The 25,103-nt window shown below is 46.6% G+C and overlaps 1 protein-coding gene across 1 annotated transcript in view; it reads right to left on the reverse strand.

Moving 5' to 3' along the window:
- B4GALT6 (beta-1,4-galactosyltransferase 6) overlaps positions 1 to 25,103 on the reverse strand; it is a 242,363-nt gene that overhangs the window by 111,435 nt on the left and 105,825 nt on the right. The window contains exon 2 of the mRNA XM_063923646.1: positions 1,355 to 1,471. Within this exon, the coding sequence (XP_063779716.1) occupies positions 1,355 to 1,471 (117 nt within the window). The remainder of the gene's footprint in view (positions 1 to 1,354; positions 1,472 to 25,103) is intronic.

The following is a 25,103-nucleotide window of genomic DNA, read 5'->3' on the forward strand; positions in this document are numbered from 1 at the left end:
AGATGGACATTGTCCCCCTACATCTAATCTGACAGGCTGGGGGGTCAGGAGTTTCCAAATGTAACCCTTTACTGGAACTATAATCTGTTGGTTGGGTTTCTTACAGCAAACATGTTTGATTTAACAAAGATGTTGGAACAAACGTTTTTGGACGTTTAAGCATTTTTCAGCAACCAAACGTTGTTTTCGCTTATACACTGGAAGATTGTCTTTCCTGCCAGCCGGCGGAACAATTATCGTAAAGTGTATGGCCAGCTTAAGAATTTGTTTTTGTTTCCAGGATGGAAAAGACAGAACATCAGAGATGGGGACTATTATTGGACTACTTGTTCCTGGAGCATTTCTAGATCATATTAGGCGATTTTTTTTTTCTTCTGTTTTTCTTTTATAGCAAAATGAAAGTTAAAGTTCCTGCATAAGCACAACCTAGTCGATAATTCAGCTAGAATTCAGTCTAGAGAACATCTTAAGGCCCCCCCATCCACTAGTGCGATATGGCCTGTTTTTATGCCATTGAGACTAACTGCTGAGATGGGCTGCATGAAAAGTGTCACATTGCATGTCCTTTTTGCGCGATTGCGATGCGAGGCGCGGTCCTGTGTGCCTCGCATCGCAAATCACACGGGCTGACCGTTCTATTCATCTCAATTGCACAGAAATATTTTATTATTTATTTATTAACAGTTTCTTATATAGCGCAGCAAATTCCGTTGTGCTTTACAATTAGACACAATGATACAACAAAACTGGGTAATAAACAAACAGTCAGAGGTAGGAAGGCCCTGCTCACAAGCTTACAATCTCTAGAAATAGGTTTAATAACGTTAAATCACATGAGATAAATCACATGTAACAAATACACTCAAGTCGCAAATCGCAATCGCAGGGCTCCCAGAAAGCTCCCAGCCAGATTGCAGGAAAAATGGATCCAACTCATTGCGGAGATAAAACTCCATAGTGGATGGGGGCCTTTACACCTCATGCCATCAGCAAACGCCTCAAACACTGATCTAGGAGTTATGCCAGTGAACATGCTAGCACTGCATGATCACATCTGAATGGGGAGCACATAGTTGATATCCCTATAATCTCACATGTGCTTACACATCATTACTTATACGCACATAGAAAAAGTGGTGCAGTTGTATCTATGGATGGTCTACAGACTTTCCGGTATCCCAACTGGTGAATCTCATTTTATTTAGCACATCAGAGACTTGAAGAGTCAGTCCCTGAAAACCTATTGTAAAAAACTATTTTTTTACCAAACACTTGTGCAAATATAGCAATAATAATTATATTCAACAGAATATCACATACACTGAGAACACATGAAAGATAGAATTCTTCTTACCTGTTCCATTGAGTGTACCATTTTTATTGGTATACTGTCTAAGCATATGCCCAATGGTTCGAACGTTGTCTCTTAGCATTATGCCTTGTGCTTGCACCATGAAGAGGTAGGTGTTTGCTGGAAATACAGAACATCAGAAATCAGTTTGAAAGTCCTCAATATCCTGTAAACAATGATTCCCAATAATAAAACATTCAGATATTGATTTACTAAGTCAATCCAAGGATCAGCAGCAATTACTGACCGATTTCAAATGACACTAGTAATTCAATTCTAACGTCTGATTTAGTATAACGAACTATTGCTATTTGAAATCTATCGGACAAAGCCCCCAATCATCACTGACATTCTGTCTACCCCTTAGAATACTGTTTCTCAAACTCTGGTGCAGATGTATTAACCTGGAGAAGGCATAAGGAAACAAGTGATATGTGCAATGGGATAAAGGCACCAGCCAATCAGATACTAACTGGTGTCTTTATCACCTTGCACATATAACTGGTTTATCACTTCCTTATGCCTTCTCCAGGTTAATACATCTGCCCCTCTGTCCTCAAGGTACACTAATAGGCCCTACACACTGGCCGATCCGCCGCCGAGCTGCCCGACTGCGTATACGGCCGACCCGGTGGCGGAGGGGCAGTGACGGGGGGAGTGAAGTTTCTTCACGTCACCCGGCTGCATTGAAGTGCAGGCAAATATGGACGAGATCGTCCATATTGGCCTGCATGTACAGCCGACGGGGGACCAGCGATGAACGAGCGCGGGGCCACGCATCGTTCATCGCTGGAGCCTCCACACTGCACGATATGAACGTTAACTCGTTCATATCGTGCAGTCATGTCGGCCAGTGTGTAGGGCCCATTACAGTCCAGGTTTTAAAGAAATACATGCTTGTGCACAGATTGTATAATCAAACTCACTGAGGTACCCATTAGGGAGGCCAATCCCGGGATCGGCGGGATCCCGGGATTAAGGCCCAAAAACACTGGGATTTGAATCCCGGGATTGGAGCTTCCAATCCCGGGATTATACTGCACATGCGCAGTTCCCCGCTTCGCTTCCCTCGGCAGCCTCTATACCCGGGCAGCGCTGAGCACTTGGCTCAGACGCTGCCTTTTGAACTAAAAGCGCGGCATCAACGCCTCCTTCCCCCCTCACTGCAGTTTCTGTTCCCGTGCAGCAGCGCTGAGCACTCGGATCAGACGCTGCCTTTTGAAACGTGGCAGCATCGCCTTCTCCCCCCCCCCCCTCCCCCCAGCAGTCTCCCTCCTGGGCAGCGCTGAGCACCCGGCTCAGATGCTTCCTTCTAAAGCCGGGCAGTAAGGGACCCTCACTACCAGACGCCTGCTTTTACTTCCCCTCTGGACCTTGGGGACCGCTCTACTTATTTGTGAGTATGTTTGTTTGTTTTTTACTTGTAACCCCCCTGATCCCCTCCCCCACATACATAAATTAAAGGAGAACAGTTCAATCCCGGGATCCTGGGATTAAAAAAACGTCCCGGGATTGGCCTCCCTAGTACCCATTACCTCATCTGTGCTTAAGCATGGAAATATTTGAAAACTGGACTGTTAAGCTTACCTTGAGGACAGAGGACCTTATTCAGCTTCAGTTGCAGTTTTTCTGTTTTAACATAACTGCAACTACTTGCCATCGCATGTTAGGTGCCGCCCAGCACAGGGCAAAGCCGCCCAGCATGCAAATGCATGGCAGCGATGCGATCACAATTCCATTGCGTTCGCATCGCTGAATTGTGGAAGACGCCCTGCCTCCGCAGCCTGGTGTGATATCACACTGATGCCCCGAACATGCCCCATTTCCGACAGCACGCCCCCTGCAACGCTGTGTCAATGCTCCCGCAATGCCACATAACCGCCCCGCAAACATCTCTGCCTGTCAATCAGAGGCTTTGCATAAGTAAGATGCGATCGCATCTCACCATGTGACCACAAGCAGTACAGCTCCTGCTCACTGAGCATAAATAGTTCAGGATGCGATCCATACTGAATAAGGCCCAGAGTTTGACAACTACGGTCTTAAGAGTAAGTTATTTGCTTTAGATTGTCTAGGTTTTCTTCAAGTAAGGAAATAGGGAAGATCAAGTAAAATACAAATAAAATCAAACAGCCTATACCAGTAGTTACCAAACGCGGTCCCCAGGGCACCACAGCAGTCCAGGTTTTAAGGGGTGTGAATCATAGGGTCGACAGTTACTAGGTCAACATGAAAAAAGGTTGACATTATATTTTTTGGGTGTCATTTTCTTCGTAAAGTGACCGGGAACCCAATTGGTGCACCGTATCCCCCCGCATGGCACGCCATGCTTCAGCCAAGGTGCCTCGCTCCGCTAACACTGCGCTCGCCACAGGCTACTATTCCCAATTGTAGTCCACGCAGATAGTAAAATATGAAAACGTTTTTTTTTTTTTAAATTGGGAAAAAGTGAAAAACTCGACTTTTTCATGTGTCGACCTTTGCTATGTTGACCTAGTGATCATGTCGACCTAATGAGTGTCAACCTAAAGACCGGATAACGTTTTAAGGATATTTATGCTTAGGCACAGGTGACTTAAATGAGTACCTCAGTCAGTTTGATGATGCCATCTGTGTAGAAGCAGGGATATCCCTAAAACCTGGACCGTTGGGTGCCTTGAGGACTGCATTTGGGAACCAGTGGCCTATGCATATCCAAAACATTTATTTGCTATGCAAAACCAAAGTTTAACAAACTTAGCAATTCTAAAGAGATTTAATGACACATGCAAAATATTGCTAATGCGGTATACATCACAGATCCATTAAAAACATCGCTTTAAGTATTTAAAAAAAAAAAAGAAAGAAATCAAAGTTACAACAAAATAAACCCTGAACATGATGAACCCAAATTATTCTTCCAATCAACTGATTGGTCCATGACAATATTCTAATGAACGCGCATCTCCTTTTCCAGTTGGAAACATTCCCTATGGGGTCAGAGAACTGGCACTATTGGTAATCACAACTAAAATATGTCATTTAGTTTTAGTACCTCATACAAGGTGCAAACTGTACATATCTGTTTGCACTCCTGTTGAACTACAAAAATTAGCTACTATACTTCATAGTGCAATCTTACAGTAAAAGCAAGCAGAGACACAGCAATGGATATACAATTGTGTATTTGCCAGGCTAGATCTTTACACAAGAACATAATTTTGGCATTTTCTATGATACCAGTATATAGGCATTGGTTCTCATTTCCCTGGACAGACTAGCAATGTCATGTTCTGTTCCTGGGTTTTCTCTTAAATAAATGATTGCTCTGCTGAAGCCTATACTTCCCCTGACTACTATTAAACAATGCCTCAGAGACGACTGTTGTTTGCACCAGGAAACACTGGCAGATGTCCCAGTAAAGTAGAACTAACTCAATTATGTATCTCCCAAGGTGAGCGATTACTTCCTGCAGTACCATATGGAGCAACAACAAAAAAAAAAACACAGACTGGCACGCCACAACTTAGTCAGTGCTCTGCTACTTTTACATTTTCTAACTGCAGTAAAACTGTATTCATCCATTTATTAAGTGGTTCCGTCAATTCAGCCAAGGTTACTGCAAGTTGAAAAGTAGTATGGATGGTGTGAGTAAACAATGGTGTATCTCGCCGGTTCTTAATTGCAGGCTTGAGAGGTTTTTTTGGTGCATACCCCCCCTACCCCCACCACATTTAACCTGTATAATTAAATGGATGTATTACAGTATATCAGTAAACTAGTTACCAGCCCCTCCAAATGACAAAACATCATAACAGTAATGCTGTGCATGCCTGAACGGAGTAACACTTGAACTTCTCCGTTGGGCACCATCTAATGCTCTTGGATTCCCTCCATAGAGAAGAGGAGCAGCATTAGCCTTTATTATATAGGATAATGTGATACATATGCAAATACAGATGCTACTTGTAATCTAAAAAAAAAAAAAATAGACTAGAGACCAACTAGCACCATGAGCTATAAACTGTACTAGTGAATTTCAAATAGATTTCATCTAAGTTCACTATCAGTTCCTTCCTTGAGATATGAAAACGTGAACGATAAACGCTGGGAGGGGAAAAGTAATCAAAAACCCGTGAGAAATTTCTAAATTTTATTTTATCAGAGTTTAGCCAAGCCTCCCTGGCCAGGGAGTTTAATTCTTTAGATACAGGAAAAGTTGCGGAGGTCTTTGGTCTAACATTAAAGTACAACTCCTCATCTGGTTCTGCCTCCTGATCCGGTATGTGAAGGACCTCTCTTACAGCAAAAATGAGAGCCTCCACCCCAGAGGACAGGGAGCTGTCCTCATCCATATCATCATCATCATCCACATCAGGCTGATCAGAATCAGACTGGAGCACCTGTGGCAGTGAGCGTTTATGTGAAACAACTAGAGGGGGCTGAGAAGCCTTTTTGGTATGCTGCTGCTTTTGCCACACAATCAATAGAGTACTTTAACACCTGTCTCTCCTTTTTTGCTGCAGCTAATTCTGAATTTACATCCTGAATCATGCTTTTAAAACTATCTAGCCAGTCAGGTGCTTGTGAACAGTGTCCCTGTGGAGATCAGGAACATTGTTCACACATGAGTGACCCCGCTGACGATGGGGAAGAGTCACAAGCAGCACACATAACCATGTCAACAGACATCTTACACAACTGTAATACAGCGCAGCTCCTGACAAACACCTCCACACAGACCCTAGAGAGCCCTTGGAGTGACACTGAGGAGCAGACACCAGCACACAGAAGCACAATGTGTATGACCTGATAGGAGTGCAGCGGCGCTACCGCTGGTGTGCTCCCCCCCTTCTATGACCCCATTGTACCAGTACAGAGTCTAACAGCGTGGGTCCCTGGAGGAGCAGCGTGCATGCAGCCTTGAAGATCCGCAGCAGCAGGAAATGGCGCCTTCCTGCCACTGGTCCCGCTCTGGGAAGCCCCGCCCCTTGCAATGGCGCGCGGTCCCTGCTGTATTTGGTTATACTGTTAAAAAAAAAAATTTTATACATACCAGCACACGCAAAACCTTTAGTGACAGTAAGCACTGTGGGGCATAAACCCAAGACAATATTGTCCGCGGCGGGCACCGCAGCTCGTGGCCCGTGACCACCACGTGACATGCCGCCCAAACTGCACCGGGGACCCGCTAACCGGGAACCCGGTATAATACTCACCGCATCTTGAATTTTGGCATCTGTTAGAGGGTGGTGGCTAGCTGCCAGCGTGGGCAAACATACTAACAATACGTGATCAGCACCTAAGGAGCTCAGTGTCCCGTCAGCTGGGATTACGAACCATTAACCCTCAGGGGGTTGGTTCGGTCCCCCCCCTCTAAGTACACGAAGCAGGTAGCCTGGTTGCCAACAAGGGCTACATGAAAATAAATAACTACCGTAAATTAAAAAACAAAAGGAAACTCTCTGGAGATCCAGAGAAATGCACCCGGCTCCTTGGGCACATTTTTCTAAACGGATGTCTTGTAGGAGTGGCATAGAGGGGAGGAGCCAGCATACACATACCCACACTCAAGGTTTTAAGGTGCCAGGCTCCAGTGGTCCCGATCTATACCCCGTGGTACTGAAGTACAGAACCACAGTATCCACTAGGACTAGAAATATAGTTTATAGCACTTTCATGTTATTCAATAACCGTTACGTTCATTACACATGTATTGGGGGTACAAATAGGTGTACCCAGGTGGGAAATGTAGGAGAACCACTGGTCTATATGTTAGATATGCAGAACAAGTATAGTCTACACGGGGAGATTCTGTATAGTGTTTCACTACCGCTAATGTTGCATTGCTTGGATACTCTGACATTAGTTGCGGTAGTGTAATGGTTTGCACAAACTCATTTATTAGAAATGTACACGTAAGCTATACGTGTCATTATGCAATGCACAGATTTGGGGAATTGATGTCCCAATCAGAGTTTCTCCACCTCTGCCGAAACTAGTCCTGGCATGGACTAGCAAAACTGACAGTCAGTACAGCATGTTTATTTTTTTATGATGGGTTTGATCACGCTCTATGGGATATTAAAAGGGTACTTGAAAATAAGAATTTACTTACCGATAATTCTATTTCTCGGAGTCCGTAGTGGATGCTGGGGTTCCTGAAAGGACCAGGGGGATAGCGGCTCCGCAGGAGACAGGGCACAAAAAGTAAAGCTTTAGGATCAGATGGTGTGCACTGGCTCCTCCCCCTATGACCCTCCTCCAAGCCTCAGTTAGGTACTGTGCCCGGACGAGCGTACACAATAAGGAAGGATTTATGAATCCCGGGTAAGACTCATACCAGCCACACCAATCACACTGTACAACCTGTGATCTGAACCCAGTTAACAGTATGATAACAGCGGAGCCTCTGAAAAGATGGCTCACAACAATAATAACCCGATTTTTGTAACTATGTACAAGTAATGCAGATAATCCGCACTTGGGATGGGCGCCCAGCATCCACTACGGACTCCGAGAAATAGAATTATCGGTAAGTAAATTCTTATTTTCTCTATCGTCCTAGTGGATGCTGGGGTTCCTGAAAGGACCATGGGGATTATACCAAAGCTCCCAAACGGGCGGGAGAGTGCGGATGACTCTGCAGCACCGAATGAGAGAACTCCAGGTCCTCCTTAGCCAGGGTATCAAATTTGTAGGATTTTACAAACGTGTTTGCCCCTGATTAAATAGCCGCTCGGCAAAGTTGTAAAGCCGAGACCCCTCGGGCAGCCGCCCAAGATGAGCCCACCTTCCTTGTGGAATGGGCATTTACATATTTTGGCTGTGGCAGGCCTGCCACAGAATGTGCAAGCTGAATTGTATTTTTTTTACACATCCAACTAGCAAAAGTCTGCTTAAAAGCAAGAGCACCCAGTTTGTTGGGTGCATACAGGATAACAGCAAGTCAGTTCTCCTGACTTCAGCCGTCCTGGAACCTATATTTTCAGGGCCCTGACCACATCTAGCAACTTGGAGTCCTCCAAGTCCCTAGTAGGCGCAAGACACCACAATAAGCTGGTTCAGGTTAAACACGGACACCACCTTAGGGAGGAACTGGGGACGAGTCCGCAGCTCTGCCCTGTCCGAATGAGAAAAAAAACCACCAATTTGACACTCGCCTGGTCCAGGCCAGGTCCAAGAGCATGTTCACTTTTCATGTGAGATGCTTCAAATCCACAGATTTGACTGGTTTTAAACCAATGTGTTTTGAGGAATCCCAGAACTACGTTGAGATCCCACAGTGCCACTGGAGGCACAAAAGGGGGTTGTATATGCAATACTCCCTTGACAAACTTCTGGACTTCAGGAACTGAAGCCAATTCTTTCTGGAAGAAAAATCGACAGGGCCGAAATTTGAACCTTAATGGACCCCAATTTGAGGCCCATAGACACTCCTGTTTGCAAGAAATGCAGGAATCGACCGAGTTGAGATTTCTTCGTGGAGCCTTCCTGGCCTCACACCACGCAACATATTTTCGCCACATGTGGTGATAATGTTGTGCGGTCACCTCCTTTCTGGCTTTGACCAGGGTAGGAATGACCTCTTCCTGAATGCCTTTTCCCTTAGGATCCGGCGTTCCACCGCCATGCCGTCAAACGCAGCTGCGGTAAGTCTTGGAACAGACAAGGTACTTGCTGAAACAAGTCCCTTCTTAGCGGCAGAGGCCATAAGTCCTCTGTGAGCATCTCTTGAAGTTCCGGGTACCAAGTCCTTCTTGGCCAATCCGGAGCCATGAGTATAGTTCTTACTCCTCTACGTCTTATAATTCTCAGTACCTTAGGTATGAAAAACAGAGGATGGAACACATACACCGACTGGTACACCCACGGTGTTACCAGAAAAGTCCACAGCTATTGCCTGAGGGTCTCTTAACCTGGCGCAATACCTGTCCCGTTTTTTGTTCAGACGGGACGCCATCATGTCCACCTTTGGTAATTCCCAACGGTTTACAATTATGTGGAAAACTTCCCCATGAAGTTCCCACTCTGCCGGGTGGAGGACGTGCCTACTGAGGAAGTCTGCTTCCCAGTTTCCATTCCCGGAATGAAAAACTGCTGACAGTGCTATCACATGATTTTCCGCCCAGCGAAAAGTCCTTGCAGTTTTTGCCACTGCCCTCCTGCTTCTTGTGCCGCCCTGTCTATTTACGTGGGCGACTGCCGTGATGTTCTATCCCACTGGATCAATACCGGCTGACCTTGAAGCAGAGGTCTTGCTAAGCTTAGAGCATTATAAATTTACCCTTAGCTATATTTATGTGGAGAAAAATCTCCAGACTTGATCACACTCCCTGGAAATTTTTTCCTTGTGTGACTGCTCCCCAGCCTCTCGGGCTGGCCTCCGTGGTCACCAACATCCAAAACTGAATGCCGAATCTGCGGCCCTCTAGAAGATGAGCACTCTGTAACCACCACAGGAGAGACACCCTTGTCCTTGGATATAGGGTTATCCGCTGATGCATCTGAAGATGCGATCCGGACCATTTGTCCAGCAGATCCCACTGAAAAGTTCTTGCATGAAATCTGCCGACTGGAATTGCTTCGAAGGAAGTCACCATTTTTTTTTTACCATGGCCCTTGTGCAATGATGCACTGATTTTAGGAGGTTCCTGACTAGCTCGGATAACTCCCTGGCTTTCTCTTCCGGGAGAAACACCTTTTTCTGGACTGTGTCCAGAATCATCCCTAAGCACAGGAGACTTGTTGTCGGGATCAGCTGCGATTTTGGAATCTTTAGAATCCACCCCTGCTGTTGTAACAGTATCCGAGATAGTGCTACTCCGACCTCCAACTGTTCCCTGGACTTTGCCCTTATCAGGAGATCGTCCAAGTAAGGGATAATTAAGACGCCTTTTCTTCGAAGAAGAACCATCATTTCGGCCATTACCTTGGTAAAGACCCGGGGTGCCGTAGACAATCCAAACGGCAGCGTCTGAAACTGATAGTGACAGTTTTATACCACGAACCTGAGGTACCCTTAGTGATAAGGGCAAATTTGGGACATGGAGGTAAGCATCCCTGATGTCTCGGGACACCAGATAGTCCCCTTCTTCCCGGTTCGTTATCACTGCTCTGAGTGACTCCATCTTGATTTGAACCTTTGTAAGTGTTCAAATTTTTTTAGATTTAGAATAGGTCTCACCTAGCCTTCTGGCTTCAGTACCACAATATAGTGTGGAATAATACCCCTTTTCTTGTTGTAGGAGGGGTAATTTAATTATCACCTGCTGGGAATACAGCTCGTGAATTTTTTCCCATACTGCCTCCTTGTCGGAGGGAGACCTTGGTAAAGCAGCCTTCAGGAGCCTGCGCAGGGGAAACGTCTCGACATTCCAAACTGTACCCCTGGAATACTACTTGTAGGATCCAGGGGTCCTATACGGTCTCAGCGTCATGCTGAGAGCTTGTCAGAAGCGGTGGAACGCTTCTGTTCCTGGGAATGGGCTGCCTGCTGCAGTCTTCTTCCCTTTCCTCTATCCCTGGGCAGATATGACTCTTATAGGGACGAAAGGACTGAAGCTGAAAAGACGGTGTCTTTTTCTGCAGAGATGTGACTTAGGGTAAAAACGGTGGATTTTCCAGCAGTTGCCGTGGCCACCAGGTCCGATGGACCGACCCCAAATAACTCCTCTTCCTTTATACGGCAATACACCTTTGTGCCGTTTGGAATCTGCATCACCTGACCACTGTCGTGTCCATAAACATCTTCTAGCAGATATGGACATCGCACTTACTCTTGATGCCAGAGTGCAAATATCCCTCTGTGCATCTCGCATATATAGAAATACATCCTTTAAATGCTCTATAGTCAATAAAATACTGTCCCTGTCAAGGGTATCAATATTTTTAGTCAGGGAATCCGACCAAGCCACCCCAGCTCTGCACATCCAGGCTGAGGCGATCGCTGGTCGCAGTATAACACCAGTATGTGTGTATATACTTTTTATGATATTTTTCCAGCCTCCTGTCAGCTGGCTCCTTGAGGACGGCCCTATCTATAGACGGTACCGCCACTTGTTCTGATAAGCGTGTGAGCGCCTTATCCACCCTAAGGGGTGTTTCCCAACGCGCCCTAACTTCTGGCAGGAAAGGGTATACCGCCCATATTTTCTATCGGGGGGAACCCACGCATCATCACACACTTCATTTAATTTTTCTGATTCAGGAAAAACTACGGTAGTTTTTTCACATCCCACATAATACCCTCTTTTGTGGTACTTGTAGTATCAGAAATATGTAACACCTCCTTCATTGCCCTTAACGTGTGGCCCTAATAAGGAATACGTTTGTTTATTCACCGTCGACACTGGATTCAGTGTCCCCGTCTGTGTCTGTGTCGACCGACTAAAGTAAACGGGCGTTTTAAAACCCCTGACGGTGTTTTTGAGACGTCTGGACCGGTACTAATTGTTTGTCGGCCGTCTCATGTCGTCAACCGACATTGGCTCGTGTTGACATTATCACGTAATTCCCTAAATAAGCCATCCATTCTGGTGTCGACTCCCTAGAGAGTGACATCACCATTACAGGCAATTGCTCCGCCTCCTCACCAACATCGTCCTCATACATGTCGACACACACGTACCGACACACAGCACACACACAGGGAATGCTCTGATAGAGGACAGGACCCACTAGCCCTTTGGAGAGACAGAGGGAGAGTTTGCCAGCACACACCAAAACGCTATAATTATATAGGGACAACCTTATATAAGTGTTTTCCCTTATAGCATCTTTTTTATAGATTTCTAACGCCAAATTAGTGCCCCCCCTCTCTGTTTTAACCCTGTTTCTGTAGTGCAGTGCAGGGGAGAGCCTGGGAGCCTTCCCTCCAGCCTTTCTGTGAGGGAAAATGGCGCTGTGTGCTGAGGAGATAGGCCCCGCCCCTTTTTCGGCGGCCTCGTCTCCCGCTCTTAACGGATTCTGGCAGGGGTTAAATATCTCCATATAGCCCCTGGAGGCTATATGTGAGGTATTTTTAGCCAAAAAAGGTTTTCATTTGCCTCCCAGGGCGCCCCCCTCCCAGCGCCCTGCACCCTCAGTGACTGCCGTGTGAAGTGTGCTGAGAGGAAAATGGCGCACAGCTGCAGTGCTGTGCGCTACCTTAAGAAGACTGAGGAGTCTTCTGCCGCCGATTCTGGACCTCTTCTCGTTTCAGCATCTGCAAGGGGGCCGGCGGCGAGGCTCCGGTGACCATCCAGGCAGTACCTGTGATCGTCCCTCTGGAGCTAATGTCCAGTAGCCAAGAAGCCAATCCATCCTGCACGCAGGTGAGTTCACTTCTTCTCCCCTAAGTCCCTCGTTGCAGTGATCCTGTTGCCAGCAGGACTCACTGTAAAATAAAAAACCTAAGCTAAACTTTTCTAAGCAGCTCTTTAGGAGAGCCACCTAGATTGCACCCTTCTCGGCCGGGCACAAAAATCTAACTGAGGCTTGGAGGAGGGTCATAGGGGGAGGAGCCAGTGCACACCATCTGATCCTAAAGCTTTACTTTTTGTGCCCTGTCTCCTGCGGAGCCGCTATCCCCCTGGTCCTTTCAGGAACCCCAGCATCCACTAGGACGATAGAGAAATGTTGTTACAGTCTTGGTATTTTTAAATAACCTATTATTACATCCATAGCTAGCTTATAAGCAGGGCTCTCTTGCTCCTCTATCTGTATGACAAAATCAATCCGTGTTTTATTACTGTGTTTGCTTCAGATTGTACAGACACAGAATATGATGGTGCTATATAAACACATGTTCAGAAATACAGAAATTTGGACTTAAATGTATCTTCATGAAGACAATTTGGAAATGCAGTAATTAACCCTGCCACCTCTATTTAAATGTATTTACATTGATATCACTTGCACACTAGGGGATGGTAATCAATTATCTGACTTCTTAGGCCTACCGGATTCTTACATAAATCAATTTTTGTCTATTTTCGATGACGCAAAAGACCTATGGCTTACTTTATGCGACAACAGTCATATATGTTGATCAGTGGTAAGGTTTGCCAACACAATTTTGATTTTAAGAAATAATAATAATGTTAGAAAGTCAGAGCAATACAGCTAAAAGATGACTTAGGTGTCCTCATAGATAGCAAGCTAAGCAGTAGTACCCAAAGTAGGACTGCAGCAAAGAAGGCTAATAAGATATTAGCATGCATAAAACGGGGTATTGATGCTAGGGACGAGAGTATTATACTCCCGTTATATAAATCACTAGTGAGGCCACACCTTGAATACTGTGTACAATTCTGGGCACCGTACTACAAAAAGGATATCCTGGAGCTTGAAAAGGTACAGAGGAGGGCGACCAAACTAATTAAGGGCATGGAGACGATGGAATACAAGGAAAGGCTTGAAAGACTAGGCATGTTTACATTGGAAAAGCGGAGACTAAGAGGGGATATGATCAACATCTACAAATATATAAGGGGACAATACACAGAGCTTGCGCGGGACCTGTTTTTGGTTAGATCAACACAGAGGACTCGTGGACACTCGCTCAGGTTAGAGGAGAGGAGATTCCGCACAATACGGCGTAAAGGCTTTTTCACGGTAAGGACAATACGTGTTTGGAATTCCCTGCCCGAGGAAGTTGTAATGGCGGAATCTGTCAACACCTTTAAGAATGGGTTAGATAAATTCCTAATGGATAAGGATATCCAGGGGTATGGTGCATAATCATGCATTATAGTTACTATAAATAGGGATAAAATGCAACGGCTGACAGCAGCATCAGTCAGAAATTTTAGTCAAATCATCATGCATAGGAGACCACAAATAGGTTGAACTCGATGGACAATTGTCTTTTTTCAACCTCAGATACTATGTTACTATGATTGTTATAGCTAGTCACTGCTAATAACATATATTGCTAAAGGTGAATAATATAAAATGTACTGCAGCAGAATCATGAAACTCTTATGATATATTAAGGGATATACCATATGAGAATATGGTATAATAAGAATTTACTTACCGATAATTCTATTTCTCATAGTCCGTAGTGGATGCTGGGGACTCCGAAAGGACCATGGGGAATAGCGGCTCCGCAGGAGACTGGGCACAAAAGTAAAAAGCTTTAGGACTACCTGGTGTGCACTGGCTCCTCCCCCTATGACCCTCCTCCAAGCCTCAGTTAGGATACTGTGCCCGGACGAGCGTACACAATAAGGAAGGATTTTGAATCCCGGGTAAGACTCATACCAGCCACACCAATCACACCGTACAACTTGTGATCTGAACCCAGTTAACAGCATGATAACAGAAGGAGCCTCTGAAAAGATGGCTCACAACAACAATAACCCGATTTTTGTAACAATAACTATGTACAAGTAATGCAGACAATCCGCACTTGGGATGGGCGCCCAGCATCCACTACGGACTATGAGAAATAGAATTATCGGTAAGTAAATTCTTATTTTCTCTAACGTCCTAGTGGATGCTGGGGACTCCGAAAGGACCATGGGGATTATACCAAAGCTCCCAAACGGGCGGGAGAGTGCGGATGACTCTGCAGCACCGAATGAGAGAACTCCAGGTCCTCCTCAGCCAGGGTATCAAATTTGTAGAATTTAGCAAACGTGTTTTCCCCTGACCAAGTAGCTGCTCGGCAAAGTTGTAAAGCCGAGACCCCTCGGGCAGCCGCCCAAGATGAGCCCACTTTCCGTGTGGAATGGGCTTTTACAGATTTTGGCTGTGGCAGGCCTGCCACAGAATGTGCAAGCTGAATTGTACTACAAATCCAACGAGCAATCGTCTGCTTAGAAGCAGGAGCACCCAGCTTGTTGGGTGCATACAGGATAAACAGCGAATCAGATTTTCTGACTCCAGCCGTCCTGGAAACATATTTTCAGGGCCCTGACTACGTCCAGCAACTTGGAATCCTCCAAGTCCCTAGTAGCCGCAGGCACCACAATAGGCTGGTTTAAGTGAAAAGCTGAAACCACCTTAGGGAGAAATTGAGGACGAGTCCTCAATTCTGCCCTGTCCGTATGAAAAATTAGGTAAGGGCTTTTATAGGATAAAGCCGCCAATTCTGAGACACGCCTGGCTGAAGCCAGGGCTAACAGTATTACCACTTTCCATGTGAGATATTTTAAGTCCACAGTGGTGAGTGGTTCAAACCAATGTGATTTTAGGAATCCCAAAACTACATTGAGATCCCAAGGTGCCACTGGAGGCACAAAAGGAGGCTGTATATGCAGTACTCCCTTGACAAACGTCTGAACTTCAGGAACAGAAGCCAGTTCTTTTTGGAAGAATATTGACAGGGCCGAAATTTGAACCTTAATGGACCCCAATTTGAGGCCCATAGACAGTCCTGTTTGCAGGAAATGCAGGAAACGACCCAGTTGAAATTCCTCTGTAGGGGCCTTCCTGGCCTCGCACCACGCAACATATTTACGCCAAATACGGTGATAATGTTGTACGGTTACATCCTTCCTGGCTTTGATCAGGGTAGGGATGACTTCATCCGGAATGCCTTTTTCCTTCAGGATCCGGCGTTCAACCGCCATGCCGTCAAACGCAGCCGCGGTAAGTCTTGGAACAGACATGGTCCCTGCTGGAGCAGGTCCTTTCTTAGAGGTAGAGGCCACGGGTCTTCCGTGAGCTTCTCTTGAATTTCCGGGTACCAAGTCCTTCTTGGCCAATCCGGAGCCACGAGTATAGTCTTTACTCCTCTCCTTCTTATGATTCTCAGTACTTTTGGTATGAGAGGAAGAGGAGGGAACACATACACTGACTGGTACACCCACGGTGTTACCAGAGCGTCCACAGCTATTGCCTGAGGGTCCCTTGACCTGGCGCAATATCTGTCCAGTTTTTTGTTGAGGCGGGACGCCATCATGTCCACCTTTGGTTTTTCCCAACGGTTCACAATCATGTGGAAGACTTCTGGGTGAAGTCCCCACTCCCCCGGGTGAAGATCGTGTCTGCTGAGGAAGTCTGCTTCCCAGTTGTCCACTCCCGGAATGAACACTGCTGACAGTGCTATCACATGATTCTCCGCCCAGCGAAGAATCCTTGCCACTTCCATCATTGCCCTCCTGCTTCTTGTGCCGCCCTGTCTGTTTACGTGGGCGACTGCCGTGATGTTGTCCGACTGGATCAACACCGGCTGACCCTGAAGCAGAGGTCTTGCCTGACTTAGGGCATTGTAAATGGCCCTTAGTTCCAGGATATTTATGTGAAGTGACGTTTCCATGCTTGACCACAAGCCCTGGAAATTTCTTCCCTGTGTGACTGCTCCCCAGCCTCTCAGGCTGGCATCCGTGGTCACCAGGACCCAATCCTGAATGCCGAATCTGCGGCCCTCTAGGAGATGAGCACTCTGTAACCACCACAGGAGAGACACCCTTGTCCTTGGAGACAGGGTTATCCGCTGATGCATTTGAAGATGCGATCCGGACCATTTGTCCAGCAGATCCCACTGAAAAGTTCTTGCGTGGAATCTGCCGAATGGAATCGCTTCGTAAGAAGCCACCATCTTTCCCAGGACCCTTGTGCATTGATGTACTGACACTTGGCCTGGTCTTAGGAGGTTCCTGACTAGGTCGGATAACTCCTTGGCTTTCTCCTCCGGGAGAAACACCTTTTTCTGTACTGTGTCCAGAATCATCCCTAGGAACAGCAGACGTGTCGTCGGAATCAGCTGCGATTTTGGAATATTTAGAATCCATCCGTGCTGTCGTAGTACTACTTGAGATAGTGCTACTCCGACCTCTAACTGTTCTCTGGACCTTGCCCTTATCAGGAGATCGTCCAAGTAAGGGATAATTAAGACGCCTTTTCTTCGAAGAAGAATCATCATTTCGGCCATTACCTTGGTAAAGACCCGGGGTGCCGTGGACAATCCAAACGGCAGCGTCTGAAACTGATAGTGACAGTTCTGTACCACAAACCTGAGGTACCCTTGGTGAGAAGGGCAAATTGGGACATGGAGGTAAGCATCCTTGATGTCCAGAGACACCATATAGTCCCCTTCTTCCAGGTTCGCTATCACTGCTCTGAGTGACTCCATCTTGAACTTGAACCTTTTTATGTAAGTGTTCAAGGATTTAAGATTTAAAATGGGTCTCACCGAGCCGTCCGGCTACGGTACCACAAACAGCGTGGAATAATACCCCTTTCCCTGTTGTAGGAGGGGTACCTTGATCATCACCTGCTGGGAATACAGCTTGTGAATGGCTTCCAATACCGCCTCCCTGTCGGGGGGAGACGTTGGTAAAGCAGACTTCAGGAACCGGCGAGGGGGAGACGTCTCAAATTCCAATTTGTACCCCTGAGATACTACCTGCAGGATCCAGGGGTCCACTTGCGAGTGAGCCCACTGCGCGCTGAAATTCTTGAGACGGGCCCCCACCGTGCCTGAGTCCGCTTGTAAGGCCCCAGCGTCATGCTGAGGACTTGGCAGAAGCGGGGGAGGGCTTCTGTTCGTGGGAAGAGGCTGTCTGCTGCAGTCTTTTTCCCCTTCCTCTGCCCCGGGGCAGATATGAGTGGCCTTTTGCCCGCTTGCCCTTATGGGGACGAAAGGACTGAGCCTGAAAAGACGGTATCTTTTTCTGCTGCGAGGTGACTTGGGGTAAAAAGGTGGATTTTCCAGCCGTTGCCGTGGCCACCAGTTCCGATAGACCGACCCCAAATAACTCCTCCCCTTTATACGGCAATACTTCCATATGCCGTTTGGAATCCGCATCCCCTGACCACTGTCGCGTCCATAATCCTCTTCTGGCAGAAATGGACATCGCACTTACTCTTGATGCCAGAGTGCAAATATCCCTCTGTGCATCTCGCATATATAGAAATGCATCCTTTAAATGCTCTATAGTCAATAATATATTGTCCCTGTCCAGGGTATCAATATTTTCAGTCAGGGAATCCGACCAAGCCACCCCAGCACTGCACATCCAGGCTGAGGCGATTGCTGGTCGCAGTATAATACCAGTATGTGTGTATATACTTTTAAGGATATTTTCCAGCTTTCTATCAGCTGGTTCCTTGAGGGCAGCCGTATCAGGGGACGGTAACGCCACTTGTTTTGATAAGCGTGTGAGCGCCTTATCTACGCTAGGGGGTGTTTCCCAACGCGCCCTAACCTCTGGCGGGAAAGGGTATAATGCCAATAACTTTTTAGAAATTAGCAGTTTTTTATCGGGGGAAACCCACGCTTCATCACACACCTCATTTAATTCATCTGATTCGGGAAAAACTACAGGTAGTTTTTTCACACCCCACATAATACCCTTTTTTGTGGTACTTGTAGTATCAGAAATGTTCAAAACCTCCTTCATTGCCGTGATCATGTAACGTGTGGCCCTACTGGAAAATACGTTTGTTTCCTCACCGTCGACACTGGAGTCAGTGTCCGTATCGACCTGAGGTAACGGGCGCTTTAGAGCCCCTGACGGTGTTTGAGACGCCTGTACAGGTATTAACTGATTTGCCGGCTGTCTCATGTCGTCAACAGTCTTTTGTAAAGTGCTGACACTATCACGTAATTCTTTCCATAAGACCATCCAGTCAGGTGTCGACTCCCTAGGGGGTGACATCACTAACACAGGCAATTGCTCCGCCTCCACACCATTTTCCTCCTCATACATGTCGACACAACGTACCGACACACAGCACACACACAGGGAATGCTCTGATAGAGGACAGGACCCCACTAGCCCTTTGGGGAGACAGAGGGAGAGTTTGCCAGCACACACCAGAGCGCTATATATATACAGGGATAACCTTATATAAGTGTTTTTCCCTAATATAGCTGCTGTATATATTTATATGCCAATTTAGTGCCCCCCCTCTCTTGTTTTACCCTGTTTCTGTAGTGCAGGACTGCAGGGGAGAGTCAGGGAGCCTTCCTCCAACGGAGCTGTGAGGAAAAAATGGCGCCAGTGTGCTGAGGAGATAGGCTCCGCCCCTTTTTCGGCAGCCTTTCTCCCGCTTTTTTATGTAAAAATAGGCAGGGGTTAAATACATCCATATAGCCCAGGAGCTATATGTGATGTATTTTTTGCCAAAAAGGTGTTTTTATTGCGTCTCAGGGCGCCCCCCCCCCAGCGCCCTGCACCCTCAGTGACCGGAGTGTGAAGTGTGCTGAGAGCAATGGCGCACAGCTGCGGTGCTGTGCGCTACCTTAGTGAAGACAGGACGTCTTCTGCCGCCGATTTTCCGGACCTCTTCAGTCTTCTGGCTCTGTAAGGGGGACGACGGCGCGGCTCCGGGACCCATCCATGGCTGGGCCTGTGATCGTCCCTCTGGAGCTAATGTCCAGTAGCCTAAGAAGCCCAATCCACTCTGCACGCAGGTGAGTTAGCTTCTTCTCCCCTTAGTCCCTCGATGCAGTGAGCCTGTTGCCAGCAGGTCTCACTGAAAATAAAAAAACCTATTTAAACTTTTACTCTAAGCAGCTCAGGAGAGCCACCTAGATTGCACCCTTCTCGTTCGGGCACAAAATCTTAACTGAGGCTTGGAGGAGGGTCATAGGGGGAGGAGCCAGTGCACACCAGGTAGTCCTAAAGCTTTTTACTTTTGTGCCCAGTCTCCTGCGGAGCCGCTATTCCCCATGGTCCTTTCGGAGTCCCCAGCATCCACTAGGACGTTAGAGAAATATTGTTTATTGGCCATAGCTCTATTGATTCTAAACGGTATGAAGTCCTCTGAAAATGAGTGAGTGAGCAAACATCCTCTTTCCCCAAATGCTTGACCATTCAATCCAAAATGCAAATAAAAGATCCAGAGGAATTGTGCAGGTAAAAATAATCGTTATGGTACACTTACCATTGATAACGCTATTTCTCCTAAGTCCACAGGATACCCAGGATAACATTGGGATATGAGGTAGCGACAGCGGATTGGCAACAAACGATCAAAGCTTTCGGGCTCTCCCAGCATGCAACGGGCCCGTCCCTACATTCCGCCTCCTGGCTCAGACAAATCAGTTGTTTTTCCAAAGCTCAAGGCAGGAGCATCATAGACAGCCCTAATCAGGTGAGAAGAACACACATGCACACCCTTACATACAAGAAGGAAGAGGTTAGTGAGTAAAGTATCCTCAAATCAGGTGCGTCAGGGTGGGATCCCTGTGGACTTAGGAGAAATAACGTTATCAACGGTATAACGATTATTTTTCTGGCAGGGTCCACAGGATAACATTGGGATGTCCCAAAGCAATTTAGTGGTGGGGACCCTCCTGATTGGATGGGAGAATCCTTCGCCTGAATTCAGTGTCCTGAGAGGCAAAGGTATAAAAGGCATAATGTCTAATGAATGTGTTAATGGAAGACCATGTGGCTGCCTTACATATCTGTTCTGCTGAAGCACCACATTGTGCTGCCCATGATGGATCTACCTTATGAGTAGAGTGAGCAGAGACATTAGCCCAAACAGGGAGATCAGCTTGAGAATATGCTTCTAAAATCGTCATCCGAAGCCACCTCGCCAGTGTCTGCTTACCAGCAGGCCATCCTCACTTGTGAAATCCGTAGAGAATGAAGAGAGTGTCTGTTTTTTCTGATGGCACTTTTACGATCCACGTAGATCCTTAAGGCATGGACTATGTCCAACAATGCAACTCCCGCGGAAAGGCCCAGCCCTTGGAAGGCCGGGACTATAATTTCTTCATAAAGTTGGAATTTAGACACCACCTTAGGAAGATACCCAGATTTGGTTCTGAGAACCGCTCTATCTGGATAAAAAAAAAAAAAATCAGGAAAGGAGGGAGACATAAAGCCCCTCAATCTGAAACTCTTCTGGCTGAAGCAATAGCCAGTAGAAAGAGAACTTTAGCTGTCAACCATTTAAGATCCACTCGTTTTAGTGGTTCAAATGGGGCAACCTGAAGGGCCTTTAGGACTAAACTTAAGTCCCAAGGCACTGTAGGAGGAACAAAAGGAGGTTGAATGTGCAGCATTCCCTGGAAAAAAGTGCGCACATCCTGTAGGTTAGCAATTTTCTTTTGGAACCATACAGTCAATGCTTACACGTTTGAATTACCTGTTGTGAGAATCCTCTTGCTTTCAGGATGGAAGTCTCAAGAGCCACGCCGTCATAGACAGTCGATACAGGTGCTATTGATAGCAAAGACCCTGAGACAGTAGATCCGGACGTTGAGGGAGTAGGAATGGACCCTTCATCAACATCCTCTGCATATCTGTGTACCAATGTCTTCTGGGCCAAGCTGGAGCTATTAGTGTCACGGCGCCCTTTCCTTGTTTTACCTTTCGCATTGCCCTGGGTAACAGGGCGATAGGTGGAAACACATAGGCCAGATGAAAGTCCCAATTCACTGACAGGGCATCCACAAAGATCGCTTTGGGATCATTTGTTCTTGACCCGTATCCGGGAACTTTGTTGTTCTGACGTGACGCCATGAGATCTATCTCCGGTAACCCCCATTTGTCTACCAGAATTTGGAAGACCTCTGGGTGTAAAGCCCATTCGTTTGCATGAATGGCGTGTCGACTAAGAAAATCCGCTTCCCAGTTTAGGACTCCCGGAATGAACACTGCGGACAAGGCTGGATGATTAAGTTCTGCCCACTTTAACGTGTGACTTACCTCTTTCATTGCATTATGGCTGCGAGTTCCTCCCTGATGGTTGAGGTACGCTACTGCCGTTGCATTTGCCGAGCAGATTTGGACTGGTTTCCCCTGAAGGAGGTACTTTGCCTGCATGAGTGCCATATATATGGCCCGAAGTTCCATTATATTTATTGGCAGGCAACTTTGTTCCTTGGTCCACTGCCCCTGGAAGCAACTCCTTTCTGACACCGCTCCCTAGCCCTGAAGACTGGCATCCGTTGTCAGAATTTCCCATTCTGATATCCAAAAGGGTCTCCCTTTGTCTAAATTGGATGTATGTAGCAAACAGGCTAATGACCTCCTTACTTTCAAAGGAAGGACCATAGTCTGCATTTTTATTGTCTGATGAAAACAATTCCATTTGGAAAGGATCAGACGTTGCAGAGGCCTCGAATGGTATCGAGCATACTCCAGCATGTCGAATGTCGACACCATCAACCCCATCACACGCATTGCGGCGTGAATGGATACCTTTTCACTGTGTAGCAGCTCCTGAATCCTTGACTGAATTTTGGATATTTTGTTCAGAGGTAGAATTACTCTCTGAAGACCTAAATCCAGCACAGCCCCAAATGAGTCATCCATTGTGACGGAATCAGGGACGACTTTGCCCAATTTATGAGCCAACCGTGTCTCTGTAAACAAGCTATTGTCTGTTGCAGTTGACACTGAAGCAATTCCTGAGACTCCGCCAGGATTAATAAGTCGTTGAGGTATTGAAAAATCCATACCCCCTGCTGACGGACTTACCACCAAAATGTTGGTGAATACTCACTCTGGGAGCTATGGCCAGTCCAAATGGTAGGGCCTGAAACTGAAAATGATGCTGGAGGATAGTAAACTTGGAGATAGCGCTGATGGGACAGTGTTATAGGAACATGTAGGTAAGCATCCTGGATATCCAGGGATACCACAAAATCAAACGGCTCCATGGCCAAAATAATGGAACGCAAAGTCTTCATATGAAACCGAAGCACCCAAATATACTTGTTCAGCACTTTGAGACTGAGTATGGGCCAGAACGACCCATTTGGCTTCTGAACTAGAAACAGGTTGGAATAAAAACCTTGTCCTCGTTGCGCAGGAGGAACTGGAATTATCACTCCTGACTGAAGCAACTTCTAAACTGCCTCTTGCAAAGCCCTGGCCTTCGTTTCCACTGAAGATGGGCTGGTACAAAAAAACCTTTGAGGAGGGTGTTTCTTGAACGCAAATGCATAACCGTGAGATACCGCTTTTTGCACCCAGGCATCTGTGGTATATTGCTGCCAGATCTGTGCAAACTGAAGAAGTCGGCCTCCCAACCTGGGGTCCCCCAGGTGGAGGCACACACCATCAGGCTGATGGCTTATCTTCTGATTTGGAAGCCGGTCCTCTGGTAGCCCAATGCTTTTTAGTCTTACCAGACTTGGCAGATTGAGGCTGTTTGCCATAACCCTTTCCTTTTGCTTTTCCTTGAGTCCAAAAGGGCCGAAAAGCTGGAAATTTAGGCTTGGATTTGTGTGTGGAAGGAAACTTTACTTTCTTGGAATCTGCTTCTGACTCCAAAATAGTGTTTAATTCTTTACTAAAAAGAATATTTCCAATAAAAGGCAAAGACTCCAGAACTTTCATGGATTCTGAGTCAGCTTTCCATGTACGTAGCCAAACCGCTCTGCGAGCTGCTACTGCTGAGGTTGATGCCTGAGAGGCAACTGTACCCATATCCAAAGCTGCTTCTTCCATAAAAATAGCCACCTGTTTGATATATGCAATATGCGATTTTTGCTCTCTAGATGCCATTAAAAGATCACCCTTCAATGCATCAGCCCAGGCTGCCCCTGCTTTTGCCATCCAGGCAGAAGCCATGGCTGGTCTTATGATTGCCCCAGACAAAGAAAAAATGTTTTTTAGAAAACCATCTATTTTCCTATCCATGAAATAATTTAATGATGTTGAAGGCAGAGGTAATGTAGATTATTGCACCAATCGAATGATATGCGTATCTAATTTGGGAGCCACCTCCTTTTTTAAACAGTCCCCAGACAGAAAAGGATAATGGGAATTCAATTTCTTTCGAATCCTAAACTTCTTACTGGGCGTAACCCAGGCCTCTTGCATAATTTCCGTTAGCTGATCTGACCCAGGAAACTCATTCCTAACTGTTTTGGGACGTTTAAACACAGGTGCCTTAGATTTTAACAAAGGCTCTGCTGCCTCCTCTAAGGATAGAATGGCTTTCATAGCACTAATTAGCTCAGGTATGTCCACTGAGCTGAGGCCTCACTCCGGGTGAGGCCTCAGCATGCACTCCGGGTCTGTATGCGGGAAACTCGGAGGAAACTGGTCATGAACCAGGGGGAGGGGCGACAAAGGGAGCGTCTTACTCCCTACTGCTCACATCAACCATAGAGATCGCGGCCTCATACTACCCCCTGGAGCCTATGATCCCTGAGACCTAGCGCTGGTGCACCCGATGTGGCAGCCGCGTCAGTGACTGTTCGGTAGTCTCCATCTCGAAACAGTGCAGCTGTGTCTCTCGTTCTCCCCGTACTCCGGCCACAGCCTTGTAACGTCTGCTGGACTTGCTAGTACATCCTACACAGACGCCCGCCGTAACAGCACTGTACACGTGGGTAGGCATTGTCGCGACCCGGTGGGAAGATGATGGAGCGACACTTTCCAAGGTACGTATAGGACGCTTTTTAGAAAGATCGCTCAAAAAACATAGTAAGAATATAAAAATAAAATAAAAAAAGCTTATGGCTGCTAAAAACCAGGAGCCCATTGACCATGGTCCGGCTCCTGCCGCACAAAACAAAAAACTGTTTTTGCCTGAGCCAGGAGGCGGGGCACGTCGCATGCTGGGAGGCAGAAAGCGTTGATTGTTTGGTGCCAATCCGCTGCCGCTACCTCATATCCCAATGTTATCCTGTGGATAACCTGTGGATGATGCCGGAGAAAACATTCCCCCTGCATTACTCCAAAAAGTTAAAGATTGTGGGGTCTATTCATGAAACAGTGAAAAGAGTGGAGAAGTGAGCCAGTGGAGAAGTTGCCCTTGGCAACCAATCAGTATTGAGTTAACATTTATAAAGTGCATTCTACAAAATCAAAAGAAGCAGCTGATTGGTTGCCATGGACAACTTCTCCACTGGCTCATTTCT

The sequence above is a fragment of the Pseudophryne corroboree genome, chromosome 5 (genome assembly GCF_028390025.1).
Source record: "Pseudophryne corroboree isolate aPseCor3 chromosome 5, aPseCor3.hap2, whole genome shotgun sequence".
Taxonomy (NCBI): Eukaryota; Metazoa; Chordata; class Amphibia; order Anura; family Myobatrachidae; genus Pseudophryne; species Pseudophryne corroboree.